The sequence below is a fragment of the Pygoscelis adeliae genome, unplaced genomic scaffold (genome assembly GCF_000699105.1).
Source record: "Pygoscelis adeliae isolate BGI_AS28 unplaced genomic scaffold, ASM69910v1 Scaffold104, whole genome shotgun sequence".
Lineage (NCBI taxonomy): Eukaryota > Metazoa > Chordata > Aves > Sphenisciformes > Spheniscidae > Pygoscelis > Pygoscelis adeliae.
In genome coordinates this window covers 104139-121677 of record NW_008824655.1, presented here as the reverse complement: position 1 = coordinate 121677, position 17539 = coordinate 104139, and the positions used below count along the sequence as shown (strand labels likewise).

Below are 17539 nucleotides of genomic sequence, written 5' to 3'. Positions count from 1 at the left end.
AGGGGGTGCAGTCCTTCAGGAACAGGCTGCTCCAGCGTGGGTCCCCCACAGGGCCACAAGTCCTGCCAGCAAAGCTGCTCCAGCGTGGGCTTTCCATGGGGCCACAGCCTCCTTTGAGCATCCACCTGCTCCAGCATGGAGTCTTCCATGGGCTGCAGGTGGATATCTGCTCCACCGTTAACCTCCATGGGCTGCAGGGGGACAGCCTGCCTCACCGTGGTCTTCACCACAGGCTGCAGGGGAATCTCTGCTCCGGCGCCTGGAGCACCTCCTGCCCCTCCTTCTTCAGTCACCTTGGTGTCTGCAGAGTTGTTTCTTTCACATATTCTCACTCCTCTCTTCTGACTGCTGCTGGCATTGTGCAGGGTTTTTTTCCCTCCCTTTCTTTAACATGTTATCACAGAAGCGCTACCACCATCGCTGATGGGCTTGGCCTTGGCCAGCTGCAGGTTTGTCTTGGAGCCAGCTGGCATTGGCTCTGTTGGACATGGGGGAAGCTTCTAGCAGCTTCTCACAGAAGCCACTCCTATAGCCGCCCCGCTACCAAAACCTTGCCACGCAAACCCAATACTCAGTCCCTTCAATGCCTTACACATTTACATGTAGGTGTATCGTCACTGCGTTCTATATATTAATGTACTGAAAAGCATACAACGTTTGGACAATACTATCCTGGCCACCCATGCCGTGGAAGCACTCCTGTTGTACTAACACCAGACCTTTCTTGTGCCTTCAGTGTGTCAGGAAACAGTCTGGGAGATCTTCAAGATATTCTGGGATAGACTGCCAGAGCGTGAAGAATATCACACCTGGATGAGCCTGTGTGAGGAAGGAACGATGGGTATCTTTGAAATAGGCACGAACTTCAGTCAGTCTGAGGAGCACCGGAGACTGATTGTGAAGGTGGGTGCAGCACCTGGCTGGTGTTTTCTCATGAGCAAGGGCAAAATGTCCCACTGTGACATGCGGTAACATGTGGAGCACTTAAAATGGACAGGCATGAGTATCCAAGCTCTTGGATCCATAGTTCTGAGATCAGTTCCAAAAACAAAGTTGTAGCTGATCTGATGGAGGTAAAAGCAGCGATGATGAAGAAAATGTTGTCTTCAATAGGTATGTTCCTGACAATTGGATGATGTCTAGTCCCCTTGTCTGAAAAGGCAGCATGACATGAGGCAGGCTCTGGTGCATTGCCCTCTGTGGCATGTAGCAGCCTTCCTGCTCTGAACTGCACATGGAGATGCCTTCAGCTCAAATGGCACTTCGAATCAGGAAGTTCTGAGCTGTATTTCTGATGCTACCAAGACGTATGGCAAAATTACGTGTTTGATGTTTTATGTTGCTGTAGGTTTGTGACGTCTGTGCCCTGCAGCCTGACTGAAATGAGCGTGGCTATAAATTTAAAGACCTTTAGTGTCCTATGAAGGCAATTGATAACATTATCATCATGGGGAGTTGCAGAGGTTAAAATCAGAGTACGAGTGTAAAACAACTTAATAAAAAATTGCTGAATGTCTTCTCTGTTATTTCAGTTGAAGCAAGATTATTTTAACTTAAAGCAAAAAAAAAAAAGGAGCATTAAGCTAAACTAAAGAAGCCTATCACAAATGAAATATGAAGATGTCTTTTCAGGAGTCTGTGAATTTTAAAATTAAGTCCTTAGTACCAAATTAAGTGCTTAACTTTGTATGCATCTAAGATACGGTAGATATCTTAATTTATCTGGATAAAAAGCTGTCTTAAAATGTATGACGGTTTATGGATCTTCTTTAAGATTACAATGTCTTCTATTTTTGCAAGCTAATGGATGAGTAGTTTTATGAAACTTATCATAAGTCTTCAATGTATGATCCCACAGAATCAGTCATGTTCTGCTAGTACGGATTTTTCCTTTCTGCTTTCTTACGGACTTCTATGCTAGGAATGCGCACTAGGGAATGTGAGTATGAAAACTGTTGTGGATAATGGAGAGAGGGTTTTTTTCTGAGCCTGCATGTTAGTCTTCACAGGTGGATGCTAGCCAAAGTTTGCTTCTATGATGTCTGATGGTACTGTTGTCCTTAGAAGACTTTGCAAAAAGATGGAGACAAATAAAATTAACGTGAAATTTATGTACACAGTGAATGTATCATTGCTTTATGTAAGATTTTGGTAGTGAGATGATCTATAGTGGGAGCTTACTAAAAGAAATCAGGATGATTCTTGGAAGCAGGATGGTGCATCTAACTTCCCACTGCTGCTTTACCTTTCTGGGTATGCCCCTTCAACATTACAGTGGAGTCAGATGAAGTGCTCTGTGTTTGATGATTTATTCAGATGGTTTATGTGTAATTTAGGTTTTCTTTCTCCTGTAAATGGATATATTCCCTTCAGTATTGCAATATTCTGGAAAAAGACTGTTCATCCTTCTATTTGCTTCCAGCATAGTTGATAAAAGGTGATGGTTGTTGGGCTGATTTGATGGGAGACTAGTTTGTGTTAAGGGGGATTGAATGCTGTCACCACTGCGCTCCACGTAAAATGTGACAAATCTGCCGGGTAACTTTTTTGAAATAAAAGCCTGAACTCAGTTTAAATTTGAACCAAAGACTGAAGGCAAGATCACTCTATCCCATCCCCCAATCAGCCAGCTTCAGAAGGTCTGATGGTGTATTTTTGAATACATAGGTCAGAGTATGGATTTAATTGCTAACTCTAGTACCGACTCACTCTTTCTCATATGTGCTTATGCACAAAATTCTTGTCAGAGTGTGAAACCTCTTTAAAGCAGCTCTGAGAACATTAAGTCCAAACAGATGCAGCAGTTACTACTCTGCTTTTAAGAACATCCTTCCTCCTGCTAGTTGCTTGCTCCAGTCTAATGCGGTAGTAAGAACTGGGGCTCAGCCTGTGGGACCGAGCGCATTTTCTAAAGCACTGTGTCCTACCCTCTTGTTCTTTCTGCTTTCACCAGCTAAGCTGAGCAAGTTGCATGGCTAAACCTTTCCCTTGTGGGATTTTTTTTCTCTCATTACAGCATGTTCATTCATTTGTTCGTGGTCAGCTGTTGCCATTTTTTTTTTCTCCATTCCTTAGGTTTGATCTATAAAGTGCTGAGCACTTCTCACCAAAGGGCTGCCATCATTTCACAGCATACACAGTACTTTGTAGTGTCCATGCGTGATACGTGTGAATAGTCCACACTCTCACTTGCTTAAAAGGAAGACTGACTTCTACCTGGCACTGTAGAAAAGCAGCGTACGTGGTTGGCAGTAGTTCTTTGGCCATTATATGCCTTGTGTTTGGCGGTAGTTCTTTGTCTGGCCATTATATGCCTCACTAAATACCACTTGTTTCTAATCTTCCTCTGCTCTCCAGTGTCTGTGAATCATCTGTGGTTAATTTCAAGAGTTTAGTTTAGAGCCTGCAGCTGATCAAAGTATTTCTGCTTTTCTTTTGCTATATATTGGCTATTACTGCCATAGCATTGATCTGCCACCTCTTTTGTACTGTGCGTGTTGGCAGTTTCTGGCAGTCTTATTCTAGAGTATCTTTCTGTATTACTTTTTAGTAGATGGCAACATGAAATTCAATTTTTAGAAGTGCTGCATGCCATGAATTTTCCCTCTCTCTCTCAAAAGGAGTTCAGCATATCTGAAAATTAGGCAAAATAAATCTGTGGGGTTTGCTCTCAAGAAACGGTAATTCAGCAAAATGATTGCTTTCATGCTATTTTTGTTGTAGTGTGGAGTTTTTGTTTTGAGCAGTGCAATTAAATGACACTTTATTAGCCTTCCTTCCTGGTTTTATTTCTTACCCTTTCCTCTAATCACTGGTAATCACTGTCGCACACCTACGGATCTTGCAATGTCTGCTCCAGCACGGCTTAGTTCATGTAAAGAAAAATTCTATTTCTCTTGCTTTCCACACACTTTCTTACTGGATATCAGCAAGCGCTTAGACCAGCTGATATCTGGTCCCAGCTCTCATACTTCTTCCTTCAGGAAAAATGTTGTTCAGTCAAAAAGACTTGACTAATTTGGTGGAGTTGAAGGTATACATAGCTGGAATTTGCTCTTTTGCCATCAGATGGCTTCTACTGGTAGGGGAGGTGTGCCTCAGAAGGCAATGCTTTTGCTGCCCTGTAATAAGCAAGCTGTGCGCCATATGTTGTCTTGGAGAACTGAGGCCTGCCTCTGTTTGATTGCCTATACATGTGTGTATGTATATGCGTGTTATACAGTAATATATAATACATATACTAAGTTTTCATCAGATCCTTAAAGCAAATCACCCGCCAGATTTTCAGAAAAAGCAGATGAACAGATTTATACCAACCATAAAAAATTATTTTAAGTATTCGGAGTTTTTTTCCCCCAAAAAAATTCTTTCATTTTACTTTGTGTGATCATGGTAAATGAAAGCACTTTACATAGGATGAATACTAGCCTAACTAATTTCTTTGGATATTAAGTAGATTTACAAAGTGTGGGATTATGTTATCCCTCCATCTCTTTTCAAATCTTGGCAGAAATGGAAAAGGAGAAGGTAATTCTAATCCAAAGGGAAGTTTTCCTTGCAGTATATTTCTTCATATAAGCCTTCCTTCATATAAATTAACTCTCTGTTCCTTACTGTGTAGCTGTATTTCAGGGGGAGTATAACTCTGTATTATGTAGAATGTTCTCATTCATCCCATTCCCGTGGTCGTTCTACGCTTTGGGACACGTGTGTCTGGAATTCTGGTATTGCCGAAACTTGCCCCCACTCTGCCTTGTGACTGCGGCTGTGTTCACACTTTTGCTAGATAATTTTTGAAAAATCCAAGAGAGGAGGAACACGAGCAAAAGTAAGTATCGATTTCCCAGGAGCCTTGTACTTCTTGCTACAAAATTGAAGCACTGCTGCCAAAACAGCACAATCTGTACTGTTCATAGGAGCATTTACAGCTGGCATATGATATTCTTTGGAAGATGCCCACATAGCTGCTGAGTACATTTTTTTTACTTTATAAATTACTGAAATAATGCAGCAGTTCTGGAGTAGTTGGCCAACCTGTTTTGACACCTGCTTTCCTGCGTTTTCTGTCTTTTATAGAGGACTTTTTCTTCTTCTCTGTGTTCTGGGGATTCTACAAGGAGGGTTTTTTTAGCTAAAAAAAAATGGCTTCCCTGTCTATTTCTTTCTACAATTTTTCTTTAATTCTGTGCAGCTTGTCATATGAAACGGAACCAGAGGTTTGAATTTTCATACGCAGGCTATTCTTATAGTAAATAAGAAGATTAAAGGAGAGTGAGTTGCCAATGCTTCCCTTGTTTCTTCCTTTAGCTGCTGGGACCTGCTCAGCAGGTGTGCAGGCAGGAGGTGGTTTGGGTGTGTGGTGAGCTCCCAAGCTAGACTACCAGTGCCCCGTCCTCACATCCAGGAGCTTCAGCAGAGCAATACAAACTTCTGCTTCCCCTGTGGCGTGTTAGGGCTGAGCAAAGCTGTTGGGGACAAAGTTTGCTTTTTTCTCTTCTATTTGTAATATTTCTGGACAATGGACTTATTGCAGATTGAGAACCAAAGACTATAACAGTCAAAAGAACTTTTTTTGTAGACTTGTTGTCTACTGTGTCTCCTTAGCATGCTGAGAAATCTCTTAAGGTTCCTGTCCAGTTTTTGGAGCTTCATACAACTTCCATAGAGGCATCTGCTGCTGACAGTGATTAGGAAGAAGAAATCAAGCCAGGTGGACTAAAACCTCAACTCATGTGTCAGGTTCCTTTTCTTTTTTTTCCTTTTTTTAATCCTTTTAATTTCAACACCACAAAGCTCTGCTACTGTTTCAGCCAGAATGCAACTGGAAAAGGTGTACCACAACAACCAGATGCTCTTCCAAATTTTATTTGTTGAAGAGATGTGGAAAGTTCAGAAAATTGGTGGCTTTGTGGTGCCTAAACAAAATTTTGCACACCTTGTGCAACACCAATCTGTAGCATATACAGAGCAACTAATATAAGAAGTTGCAAGCAACATTTTGTGCAAATTGCATCAGAAGATGCTGCACTGAATGTTTAAGTGTGAAGGAACAAAGTTAAAAGAACTGAAGGTGTGAAAAATGTGGAGCGGTAGTAAGAACAAAGATATTTTCAAGAGGTTTAAAAAAGTAGATGTTTACTCAATCACATCCTTATATAGTTTGTGGTTCTTTAAAATCAAAAACAAAACCACAGTGTGCAGAATACACTGTAAAAACTCAGCTTCTGTTGAAAGATATTGGTGAGGACCTTTTACCTTGCGGATACCTTGATTGCTTACATTCTTTATGGAGCCTCAGGTGATTTCACATTGACTAGTAGTATATATGCTTATATAGCAAGAAACAATGTCAGGTCTTGTTATGAATGTAATTCATAAATGTACTGTGATTAGAAGAGGAGGAACCCCCCCCAGTTCCTTCCTAGTGAATAAAAAACAATCTTTACCAAGTCATGCTTATAAATTCTTTAATTTCCATTTTTTTCATTAGCCTGATGTCGTATCACAGAAAACAAGGGAATAAGACACACGTGCATGTCCAGCATAAGACTTTTACTGCTGTTGTAATACAAACTGTATTATAACATTTAGCTGTAGCGCATGCTGACATTTTGAAGGTAGCCTTTGGCTGTGAGGAAAAAATAAAAAGTTGGAGATTTTCTTGGGTGATTAATGTGAGCGGTCTTACAGCCTCTTGTTTAATACTATTTTGAATTGCCAGCATGCTCTGAACCTAACCCACACTCATGTGACTATCAAACAGGATAACAACAATAACAACAGCAAAACAAGTAGGTAGACTGCTGTGTGTATAGGCCCAGAGGAAGACAAAAGTGACAATCAGAATTTAGAATACATCCAGTAATGCTGTGTAGCTGCCAAGTTACTGCTGGCATGTGAGGGTCTCCTAACTCTGTGATTCCCCAGCCTTTGGCCATTTATTATTTGTGGCAGTCTCAGAGTCCTTATTCCCAAGAGAGAGAAAAGACCTAAGCAAATAGGGGAAATGTAGATAAAGGTGAAGAAGTAACTTTTTCCTGGAGCAAGAGATACAAGTCAGGGCCATGCCAGCTGCTTAACCCTGGTTTCTGTCTGCATAGAGCTTCTTCCCACGTGGTGACGAAGCACAACTACTCAGCAGGCCCTGCCAGGAACTAGTATCTGAGTTGTTAGTGCAGTGGCTACCTTGAAATACGTCTAATAATGTTCCTTGGTGGGTGGAGAGGACCTAAAAATACTGACGGTCATACTTCATCTGTTTAATTGCCACACATCTAGTTAAGTCATGGTGAGCCGAGATAATTGTTGTGACCTTTCTGTTTATCAAGGCACTTAAAGCAAGCAAAGACGTCCACCAACTTGCATGACTTTTGTCATTGTTCTGTTTGGTCAGTTAATTTGGGGCCATTTTTTAATTCATCAAAATCCTGAAACTTGATGTTTTACAGTTCCTGAAGAATTCAGGAAATTTATGTTTTACCAAGAGACTCTAATGGAATAGACCCTCACCTTTCCAATAAAAGTAGACTCTCCTTCCCAAGTCCATAGCAAAATGCAGCTTAAAGCATGATACTGCAGTGCTCCCGTTGTAAAGTTCTGTCTGCATCCTGCATTTCCAGTGTGGGCATGTAATAGGGCAAATCCATCCTTTACGCCAGATTACGTGTCCCAATCTCTCTTCCTCCAAGCTTCAATCAAATTTCAGAAAATAAAGTTTTAATGAGTTGCTGTTCCTTGTAGATCTGATGACAATCTACAACAACAAGACATATTGAGAAAAGCTGTCACAAGAAATGAAGAATTAAGGGAGCTCATGTAACTTAAGTCATTGTGCAGATACTCAGCTATACCTGCTGAGGGCTCATATACAGCCCCATGTGTATAACAAAGCATATCTGAACAGTGCTGGGCAAATGAGACACATGACGACATGGGTTAGGTCATGAATCTTTTCCAAAGGAAGCAGGGCTGTGTGATTTTTGGATGCTGATGAGAGGGAGATTTGTGCTGTGTGCACCTTTTGGTGGGGCTGAGATCCAAGAGTTGAGCTGAGAGTTAGCCGTGGAAAGGAGTTTGTAGTACAGCTTTGTCTGAGAACCAAAAGGCAGACAGTTTCCCCAGGAATCCCCAAAACAGTGGCAGGAGGTGCTCACCTGCAAAAAGTCAACTCTAAAAGCTCCTGGGCCAAGAAACAAAACCTGCAATTGTGCTGACTCAGCAGTACATGTGTTTAGCGTTGACTTTTAAGCCCATCAGCAGCTCTATCTGTTTCAGTGTTTTTGGAGCACAGACTAACTGCTCAGTGAGGGAGACTAGGATGAAAGGGGCAGAAGGCAACCCTGCCTTAGGATGCCTTAATGGGTAGCATAACAAAACACCTTCTTTGCATGCTGAAATGGGCACTTAGCAATGTAAAATACATTATTTTTCCTGAATTCTGAGCTGTGTTCAAAGGTGGGACGTAGCACCCCAATGACATGAGTCATTTGTAACCACTTACTCCCAAGTGCTGTAGTTTCTGATCACCTCACGCGTTAGATGATTTTGTCTTTCTAAGGTTCCTCTGAGGCAGAAAGGCCTCTTCTGCTGTTTCTCCTTTTCCTGTTCTGTGGTCTTCTTTGCTAACCATTGTCTTTCTCTGTTTAATCAAATGTCCTAATCACAGTTTCCAGTATCTTATTGATTGCTGACTTAGATACCTTAACATTTTTTTTCTTTGCATAGAACATCTCTGGTTTCTTCTACATCTGGAAAAAAGCAGATTTCATCTGCTCTTTCACACCCTCCACCCCTCCTTACAGATGCAAAAAAAAATGTCTTCTGTTGCCCTCCTTTGAGCCATTATGTCAGATTTCCTTCACCCCCTTTCTTATCCCCACACTCACTATTCTCCTGTTGACTTGGCTCTTTCTTTTTGCATTGCAAGTTTTAGCCTCCTCTAACTTAAAAAGAAAAAAAACCCCAAACCTTCACCACATATAAGCAAATAGATTAATTAGCTCCAGTTGCTTCTCCAAATCTTCCCTCATCTCCCTTTCATCTCTTAAGCTCTTCCTGTGTTAATTCTCTCTCTGGTCACTCTCCTCTGGTTCCAGCCTAAATCTTCCTTTTCAGTCTCTTTTTGACACCTGGCACAGCACGGAAACTGTCAGCTGTGAAGCCTGTGCTCATCTCTTTCCAGGCAGAGCTCAGAACCGATACTTCACCCTCATCATCCTTGTCTGATCAGCTCCTTTACTTTGCAAATCTGCAGTTCTTCCTTGTTTTCCCTGATTTGTACCTCGTTTCTAGATAACACTGCCTGACACACATTGAAGAATCACTTCTATGTTGAGAGTTCACCTCTGCTGCAGAGCTGATTCCTCCTGGACAGACTGGACCCTTAGCTTGTTTCTGACACCTTACTGTAGATCTCCAGCCTTCATTTCAAGTTGAACATCGCTAAAAGAAATTCTGTTCCACTAAGCTTTTCCTGCTATCTCTCCTCTTACTCACTGTAGACCATATTTTCACCTTCTGTGTCAGGGCTGTGCCTCGGAGCACTGTTCTCCATCCTGGCCTTTCTCTCCAGCTTCAGTTCTGGACGTTGTTGTCCATTTCCTTGAATTCCCCCCAGTGCTTTGGCCTTGCCTCCATGAGAGTGTGGTTCTGCTGCGTGCTGTGGTGGGGAATCAGGACAGGCAAAGAGAGAATCGTTTCTTGGTATGACTTTCCTGTTGGAAATGATGTGTACAGGTGGGTTAAATCAAACATGCTTGGTACAATCCTAAACAGATGGGATTAGACTAATATGAGATTATTTAAGATCTCCTTGACATTTCCTCTACCTTTTTCTCCTGCCTGTAATTGTCTCCAAGATATTTTGTCTTCTGTGCGTAACGATCGTCTCTTAGGATCAGACAAGAGTATCCCATATAATTTCTTTTCCTGCAAGTTCACAAGGTGATAGAAGCTCATCCATCCAGTCGGTACTGTATGGGATTTGTGGTATTGTGGTAGCTTGTATTTAATGCTATGGACTCTTACTAATTCGTGATAATTTTGCATTATATAAAACTAACTGGTCTGTTGAGAAAGGGAAGCGGTAGTGCAACTGACACAAAACTGAGCTCCCAGCTTTAGAAGAATTAGTATAATAATGTTATCAAGGTGTCACTTCAAGGGAACTAATTTTATACAAAGCATCTGCCAGAGGTGGCTTCACCAAGTAAAAGCCATCCCCTCGAGCTTTGATGTGCCTGCTGCAGCAGCTATGTAGAACTATTTATAGATCACTTCAAGTATTCAAAGGGTAAAGATGTTAATCCTTGCAGATCCTTGTGCGGTAGGTATGTTTATAACTCCATATTGTTAATGAAGGAACTGAGCCAGAGAGATGAGGTGATTTGGCAAAGGCTACTCTGTACTGAATGAGAAACCAAGCCAATATTATAACTCTAGAGACCTTGACTTCTAATTATGCGAAAAAGGTGCCTGTTTGCCATGAAATTCAAGTATGTCAGTGCTTGCCCCCACCGCAGACTGGAACGCAAATTAGACATTTAAGAGAGAGGAAGGCAATCACACTACAAACTATTGCAGACCATGCCAGCTTAGCAATAGGGGAATGCTTCATTTTCACATCCTCAGCTGAAAAAAACCAAAGTATTCAACATTATAAAAACCAAGTCTTATATTTCAGTCTGTGAGACTGATCCAAAATGTGTGAATCTGTTTTTCAGCCCTCTGTAGACTGTAAGAAACTGAAGACTGGGTATTGAGATCATACTTTCCTTCTGAATTTACTGTAAAACCTAAGATTTTACCTGTGACATAAAGCTGCAAGATGATGATAATCTCTGTGCAAGCTTTGCATTGGCATATGGGTTTTAATGGAGGGCTGATAATTCTTTCATCAACTCATTTGTAATTTACAGTTCATGCATTTTTTGTTGTTTTTGCAATAGCTTCACAGCGTTATATAGCAACCAAATGTAAGGGTGACAATCTTTACCATTATTTCTCAAAGCTCCTGTTGAACCCAGTGAGAGATTTTGTCTGAGAAAGAATGGTGAAAAGTCAGGTCGTTTAAACAGTCATTTAAAGCATGTGATCCTTTGAAGTTATTTTATTTCACAAAAGATGTGATTTGCAGTGAAGAGAGAATATTCTGTCCTGAACTAGGTGAATTAAGGAATAATCCAGCTACCCTACGCAGAAGCTGTCATTCAAAGCCAATCATACAGTATTAGGCTTTGCTAGTTTACTACAAAATTGGATGAGAACTTAGTCATTTGATGCCTGTTTTTTAAATGTAGATGTGGAGACAGTGTGTCATGTTTGTTATTCTAGGCCTTGGCCATTAAAATAATAATTTGGCATTTCGGGTCTGGTTCTTATAAGTTGTTCTTATAATTTCTTGAATAGAAGACTTGGAAATAACAAGACATATTGGTTAAGTCCTGGAACCCCGGTTTGGGGAAGCTGGGTGCTACCAGCTCCTCAAGCTGCCCTGCAACAGAACTTTGGCCCTTTGGCCAAGGCACCCCTCCCTGGGGCGTCTCGGTTTCCTTGCTCTATGAAATGATCAGGACCTTACTGACCTCTGCTGTCAATGGCCTTTGTGGACTAGTGAGTAAAGCTGCTGGGTACTGACTACCAGGTGGTATTAAAAACACGTGTGGGGCCCCTAATAAGCAGTTTTGTTTTTAATAGCACCTACAAACTGCCTTGACTGACTGAATATGGAAGAAAGTCTCTTTTTCTAATGAACAAACACCTTTTACTAAAAGGGCTACTACTTATATATAACTTTCCAAAAGCTTGTAGAGAGGGAATCAGCCTCTATTCCTTGCAGATCCCAGTGCACTAAAGCTGAGTACAAGCACTGCATAGAGCAGTGTAATGACCTCTTAAAAAAAATACCCAAAGTCCAGTACAGTTTTATTGGCCCTGAGTTAGACTCTTCACTGTTAGACTACCTAGTCTTGCTAGTTTCTTTGTTCATCACTTAAAACTGGTCTCACCGTGTCTTAGTTTTTCATACTAAAGTATCTCCAAATACTTCATTTAATGGACTTGTACAATAAAGGTTGGCCAAAGGACATGATGAAAAGCAAGCTGACTGAAATTAGTATTTTGGCAAGCCCTCCTCAGGCTGATATCCAGGCTGCCTGCCGTTCTAGCTGTGATCGCACTTACTGTCCACAGATGTCCTGGAAAGAAGAGAAAGATAGTCATTGGGGTGGCTCTGAATCAATAAAAACTGAACTTCTAGACTTCCTTAGAAACACAGGTGAAGAGAATGAGCAGGCTAACCTGTTCAGAAAGTCTCTTCTGCCTTTTCTCTTCTCCTTCACAAAAAGAATCACCAGGATAGCTTAGAGTGTCAGTCCTTAGGTCGCTAAATACATATGGGTGTTTTGCAGAGGAGTTTTCAAAGTGGAAATACTATGTGTTAAGTTTATTGTAATTAACTTCAAAGTAGGTATTTGAGCTGATCAACTTTGGGTTGAGTTTTTACTGAAAAATATATCTGCATTGATTATGTAAAGAAAGCCAGCCCAATAAACAAACCGCCAAACAACCCCCTTTCCCCTAAAACCAGAGAGAAACAGAAATTTTGTGGCTCGACAATAATCTTGTGTAAGTATTTTGTATTCTGTTCACATTGGTACAGCAGCAAGACACAGCGTTATTCCTCAACAGCTATCATGCTGCAAACTGCTCAGGATCTCCTCCACTTCTTGTAGGGTTCCCCACAGAAACTCCTGTGACCCCTCTCTAGAACTGATGTCACTAACACCAGGAGAATTCTGATGAAAAATTGTGAACTGTGTGCCCCTGCCTTTTCACCAATAGGTGAAAAAATGTCATCCATGTCACTTGTATAACCCTAAACAAAGTCATCAGACTAATCCTACTATGTTATTTTAAGCTGTAACTATACTTTCGAAAAGATGGTTTTAAATCTATAAACAAATAGCAGAAGTAATAGTGTATTTCTTAAGACTGCTTGCTTAAAATTATCTTATTACTAGCCTCCTCTAAGGTGAGAGAACATCGTTCCTGCAGAACAGTGCAGGAAAATGCAGAAATGTAGTGCATCTTCTGACAAACTTAGTGCTCTTTACAGTGTCTGTTGTTGAGTTTCAGTTGTATTTTGGAAATGTAGGACACATTTTCTTTTCAGAGAGGACTTTGTTAATAAAGTTTGAACTTAAAAAATGAACATAGAACAAAGAAAAGATAATTATTTTGGCACAGGGTAGGAAACAAAGTGGTATAAACGGCATTTCGGTTCCTTTCACCTTATGATACGCAAATATACTCAGGGTTGGTTTGTTTGTTTGTTTTCCAGAAACTGTCCTACACAAAGGAAGCGATGGGCAGGTGAGTACCTGTGTTTGCCTTGCATTTTATTCTGCCTGGAGATAACAGCAGGACTGAGTTGTGACATTTTGTAACCTTTTCTCTCTTTTTCTTGTCAGCTCCTGCACTGATTGGTCATGTGGGTAAGTAATTTTCCCTTCTTAAAGCCTTGTGATCGGTCCTTTCTCCAGTTCCTGCTGCTGCTGGAGTTGATTTGTGCACTGAAGATGAACAAAATTCACCTTTGTGCAAAAGGGCGTATAGAAAAGTGTGGTGGAGAAATCCTGCGGTTCCGGCATGTGAACCTCTCGCAGGCTGTCCTAGCATGCTTGACGTGCTCAAAATATCTCAGCCAATCTGGGGCTTGTACTTTTGCTTAAGTATGTCATCACCTTGTTGGCTGTCGGGCACAGATGCAGGCTATTTACCTGAAGAGGTTTAGTGGGGGAAATCTATTTTGGGAAAGAGATGTGTCCATAGTTACTTGTGTTAGTGTTCCGGTTATCCTGTGAACATCTCCCAAAGGCTTTAAGGTACTCCTGGTCATCATTACAAAAAGCAAAAAAGTAGAATGTTTTTGAAATGTTTTTTAAAAAAAACTTTTCAGAGATGTGCTCTAAAAACAGTTACAAGGGAATTGGCTGCTTGGGCTCCTCACACTTTTAACAAGGCAATAAAAATGAAAAGTAGTCTGAATTGTGGCTTCTTTTCACCAAAGCAAACCTGAACTTGACCTGTTATTTTCATGTCTTTTTCAAACTGAGAGTTCAAATTATTACTCCATTCGTACTCAGAACTTAATCTAAGCTGTTATTTTTAGAGCAATTCAAACCCAAACAACCTAGCGCTGAACTCCTCTGAAAAATTGGCAGGTTCGATTCCCTGCTTTACTGGCCATATAAAGCCATGATAAATGTGAGTAATTCATTTACTGGGAAGAGTAATCACTTAACAGACTTTAAAAAAAACCCCAACCTCCCAAATTAGATATCCTCATAATGATTTCATAACCAAAACATTATATATTGAAATTAATAACATGAGACAATAAGGGCAAAAGTGGTTCCTAAGAGATTGGTTTCTCTCTGTCCTGTTGAGCTGCACACTCCTCTGACATGAGCACTCCCTGAAGCCTCCAGGTCAACTGGGTAGCGTACATCTGTTCAGAACTTTCTCTGTTGAGAATGCAACATTGACCAAACTTTTATACCCTTTTCTTTTTGAAGAGAAAATAAATTTTTTAAAAATCATCTTGTCCTTGTAAACTTTGTGGGTCCGATTCTTTCTCATTAGCATCAGTCATTCTCTAGACTGGCTCTTTACGTGAATGGAACCACATCTTATTTATCAGAAAATGTGAATTCAGAGATACAGTTATCTCAGTTTGAATGCTGACGACTCTGAAAAAATTCATCTTTCTGAAGAAGTTTGAGTTTGAATACCTAGTGTATCCCTCTGTGTGATCATTCAGGGAATCTAGTAAGCGTGGAGATATATGAGAGGAATGAGAGTCAACACTAATTAATCTAGAGTCCCTACATGCACTGGGCTAAACAACCTAACAATGCAAAAAGCCTGGCATTTGGTTGAAAGGTGGATCGGAGTGATGAATGTTGTACTCGTACAAAAGTCATCTTATCGAGTGCTTTGTGACAGGCATTAAAGGGGCTCCAGTAGACAATTGTCAAGCTTTACGCAACTCAATTCACTGTGGGGCTTTATTGCATCTCTCTCAAAAACACACTGCTTTTATCCCACTATATATTACTTCAGATTGTTTGTAGCTTTAGGATGGGATCTCTGTTATCACCGTCAGTTTAAACTTTGGTTTTACTATATCTTTTCTTCTAAAAGTTGTTGTTTGTCTTGTGCTTGCATATGATAGTGTTTTATTGCATACAGAGAGTGATACAAGACTGAAGCAGTGAGATAGAAACAGGTAGATTTGCTCTGGATAACGAGGCATCAGGAAGAAATTAATATAATTTATTTTGGCAAAATTAAAAAAAACCCCACAACCCTTATTCTAAGAGCGTCCTGGGCATCTCTGCACCACAAGGTTTAAGAAGTGAAGTTTGTAAGCCAGGGTCATATAAAAACATTGGCTGTCATGGGTAGAAGATGTCTCATCTAACTTCAGACGTCCTCCATCAAGAGGAGTGAGTGAACCATCTCAGTATTGCCAACAGCCAACATTACTGTTTCACGGAAAAATATACTAGACTTCCCAGTACACATCAGAATAAAATGAAGACCTTTTAAAAATGTTCTGTAAGAAATCGGAGCAAGGACCTAAACCAGGATCACCCCCAGTCCTTAAGGCACAGTGTGGGAAATCCAGCATCAAGTCCCCTCTGCACAGAAGGAGATGCGAGTGCCGTTGTGTGAGAGCTTCTGCCGTTTCCTGGGCAGTGCTGTAGTCACCTGCTGACCCACATGTGCAGAGAGAGGCTGGTCCAGTGCCGGGCAATGCGATGCAATGATTTGAGCATGGCTGTATTGCCACCCAGCTGTGCCGTCTGTGTCAGAACGGGGAATTGACCTGGTCTCATATCTCAAGGGATGGCAGGACTATCCTAAAGCACCAGCTTTAGGTATCTAGCTGAGACGTTCAGGTGAGGCTCCCACGTTGCCAGGGGAGGACAGGCTTCTCCAGGGGATGCCTCGAAGCAGGGGTCTAACAGAGGTGCTCTGACTTGTCCTCTGGGGAACTCCAGTTTCTCTGATGACTGTGCAGAAGCAGTCGTTTCAGTTTGGAGGCCTAGCACTAGGCATATTTCCCAGTCTGTTTTCCCACTGATAAGAACATAGGCATTTTTGCAGTAGGTTCATTTTCTAGAGCATAGCCCAGGCACAAGAAACTAAGAGTGTTTTCTTTTTATGAGCTTTGACCAATCTGTTTTTTCTGTGAAACAATTGGGGGTCCATTTCCTTAATTTGAGGCTGATCTGGAACAGAAGACAGGCCCTGGATATCTGTTGGTTATTTTAACTACACTACCTTTCTAGATTAAAGCAAAACTGTGCTGAAAGCTATAAATAGCTGTAGAATCGAAACTGTGATTTAAATCATTTAATACGTCTCATAATCCTACCTAGATGTCAATACCATGTCTCTATCTAGCTGGAAAAAGCTGGTTTCAGCTAGTTAAATGCTAGGATAGTTTTAGTGTAGCCTACAGAAAGGTGGCTTGTACTTGTGTAATTTACTTCCCAGAATAACTCACAGTCTGGCTTTACTGACAGTTGCGTAACAGCAGGATGAAAGTTTGTTCCTGTAAGGCTAGTGCATGCATTCACATAGGTTAAACGCTCGGCTAGCCTGGCCTTTTAAGGAACGGAGGGATTAAACTAAGTACCACTGAGGAGAAAACCTCAAAGGAAAAGTAATACATGGGACATAATCCAGATGTGTATAGAGCAGCCCAGTGGACATTATGGAGTCTTGCCCCAGTGGGAAGTGTGGGAGCGCTGCGTCAGCTAAAGACTTTTAATAATTGCTTTATTCAGTAGGTTGTTGGGACTTTGCATTATGAATTTTGCTCTCTTAATTTTGGAGTGTGTCTCGTGACAATAGGACAGTTGTTTTGTCTAATTCCTGGGGGGGTCAAAAGCCCGATCTTGAGAATCAACTGGAGGCAAAGGAGTAGCACAAAATTGCTGCAATAGAAAAGCATAGCTTTTATGTCAGAGCCTTGCTTGAATGCTGTATGCACAATAACATACTGAAGAATAGATAAGGAGTGTGGGATAGTTGAAAAGGATGAATACAATGCACTAATTTTTCACTTCTTCAGAAGTGGCTATTAATGTCAAATGAAATAAATAGAAGCATGCGTCCTTTCTGAGTGGTGCTTGCTGATTCTGGACTCACTGAAATTAGTCACAATGAATCATGTCCGGAACTCCTTTGTTCTGTCCGTGTTCTCCGCTTTGAAATACATTGGCAGATTTAGGATCTATATTTCATCGGAGGTGTGTCAGCAATGTTTGATGTATCAACTCAAATTTTGTACTGTTTATCTACATGTGCTTCTTGAAAGAAAAAGTTTGTCTTCCGTGCTGGGATCATTTCAACAGTTCAGCAGTTCTGCCTGCAGTGAAGTAGAAACATACCTGAGCTCCTTTACTGTCTGCATATGGACTTGGCAATGATATTGCTCATTTCAGAAATTTTTGAACATCTGCAC

General features: G+C 41.0%; 1 protein-coding gene across 1 annotated transcript in view; it reads left to right on the top strand.

The window, feature by feature from the left end:
• The window catches only part of IMPG2 (interphotoreceptor matrix proteoglycan 2), a gene marked incomplete at its 3' end in the record, with an annotated part of 61429 nt that overhangs the window by 12801 nt on the left and 31089 nt on the right, over positions 1–17539 (top strand). Inside the window, exons 3-5 of the mRNA XM_009322568.1 lie at positions 737–903; positions 13340–13371; positions 13470–13493. Of these exons, the coding sequence (XP_009320843.1) occupies positions 737–903; positions 13340–13371; positions 13470–13493 (223 nt within the window). The remainder of the gene's footprint in view (positions 1–736; positions 904–13339; positions 13372–13469; positions 13494–17539) is intronic.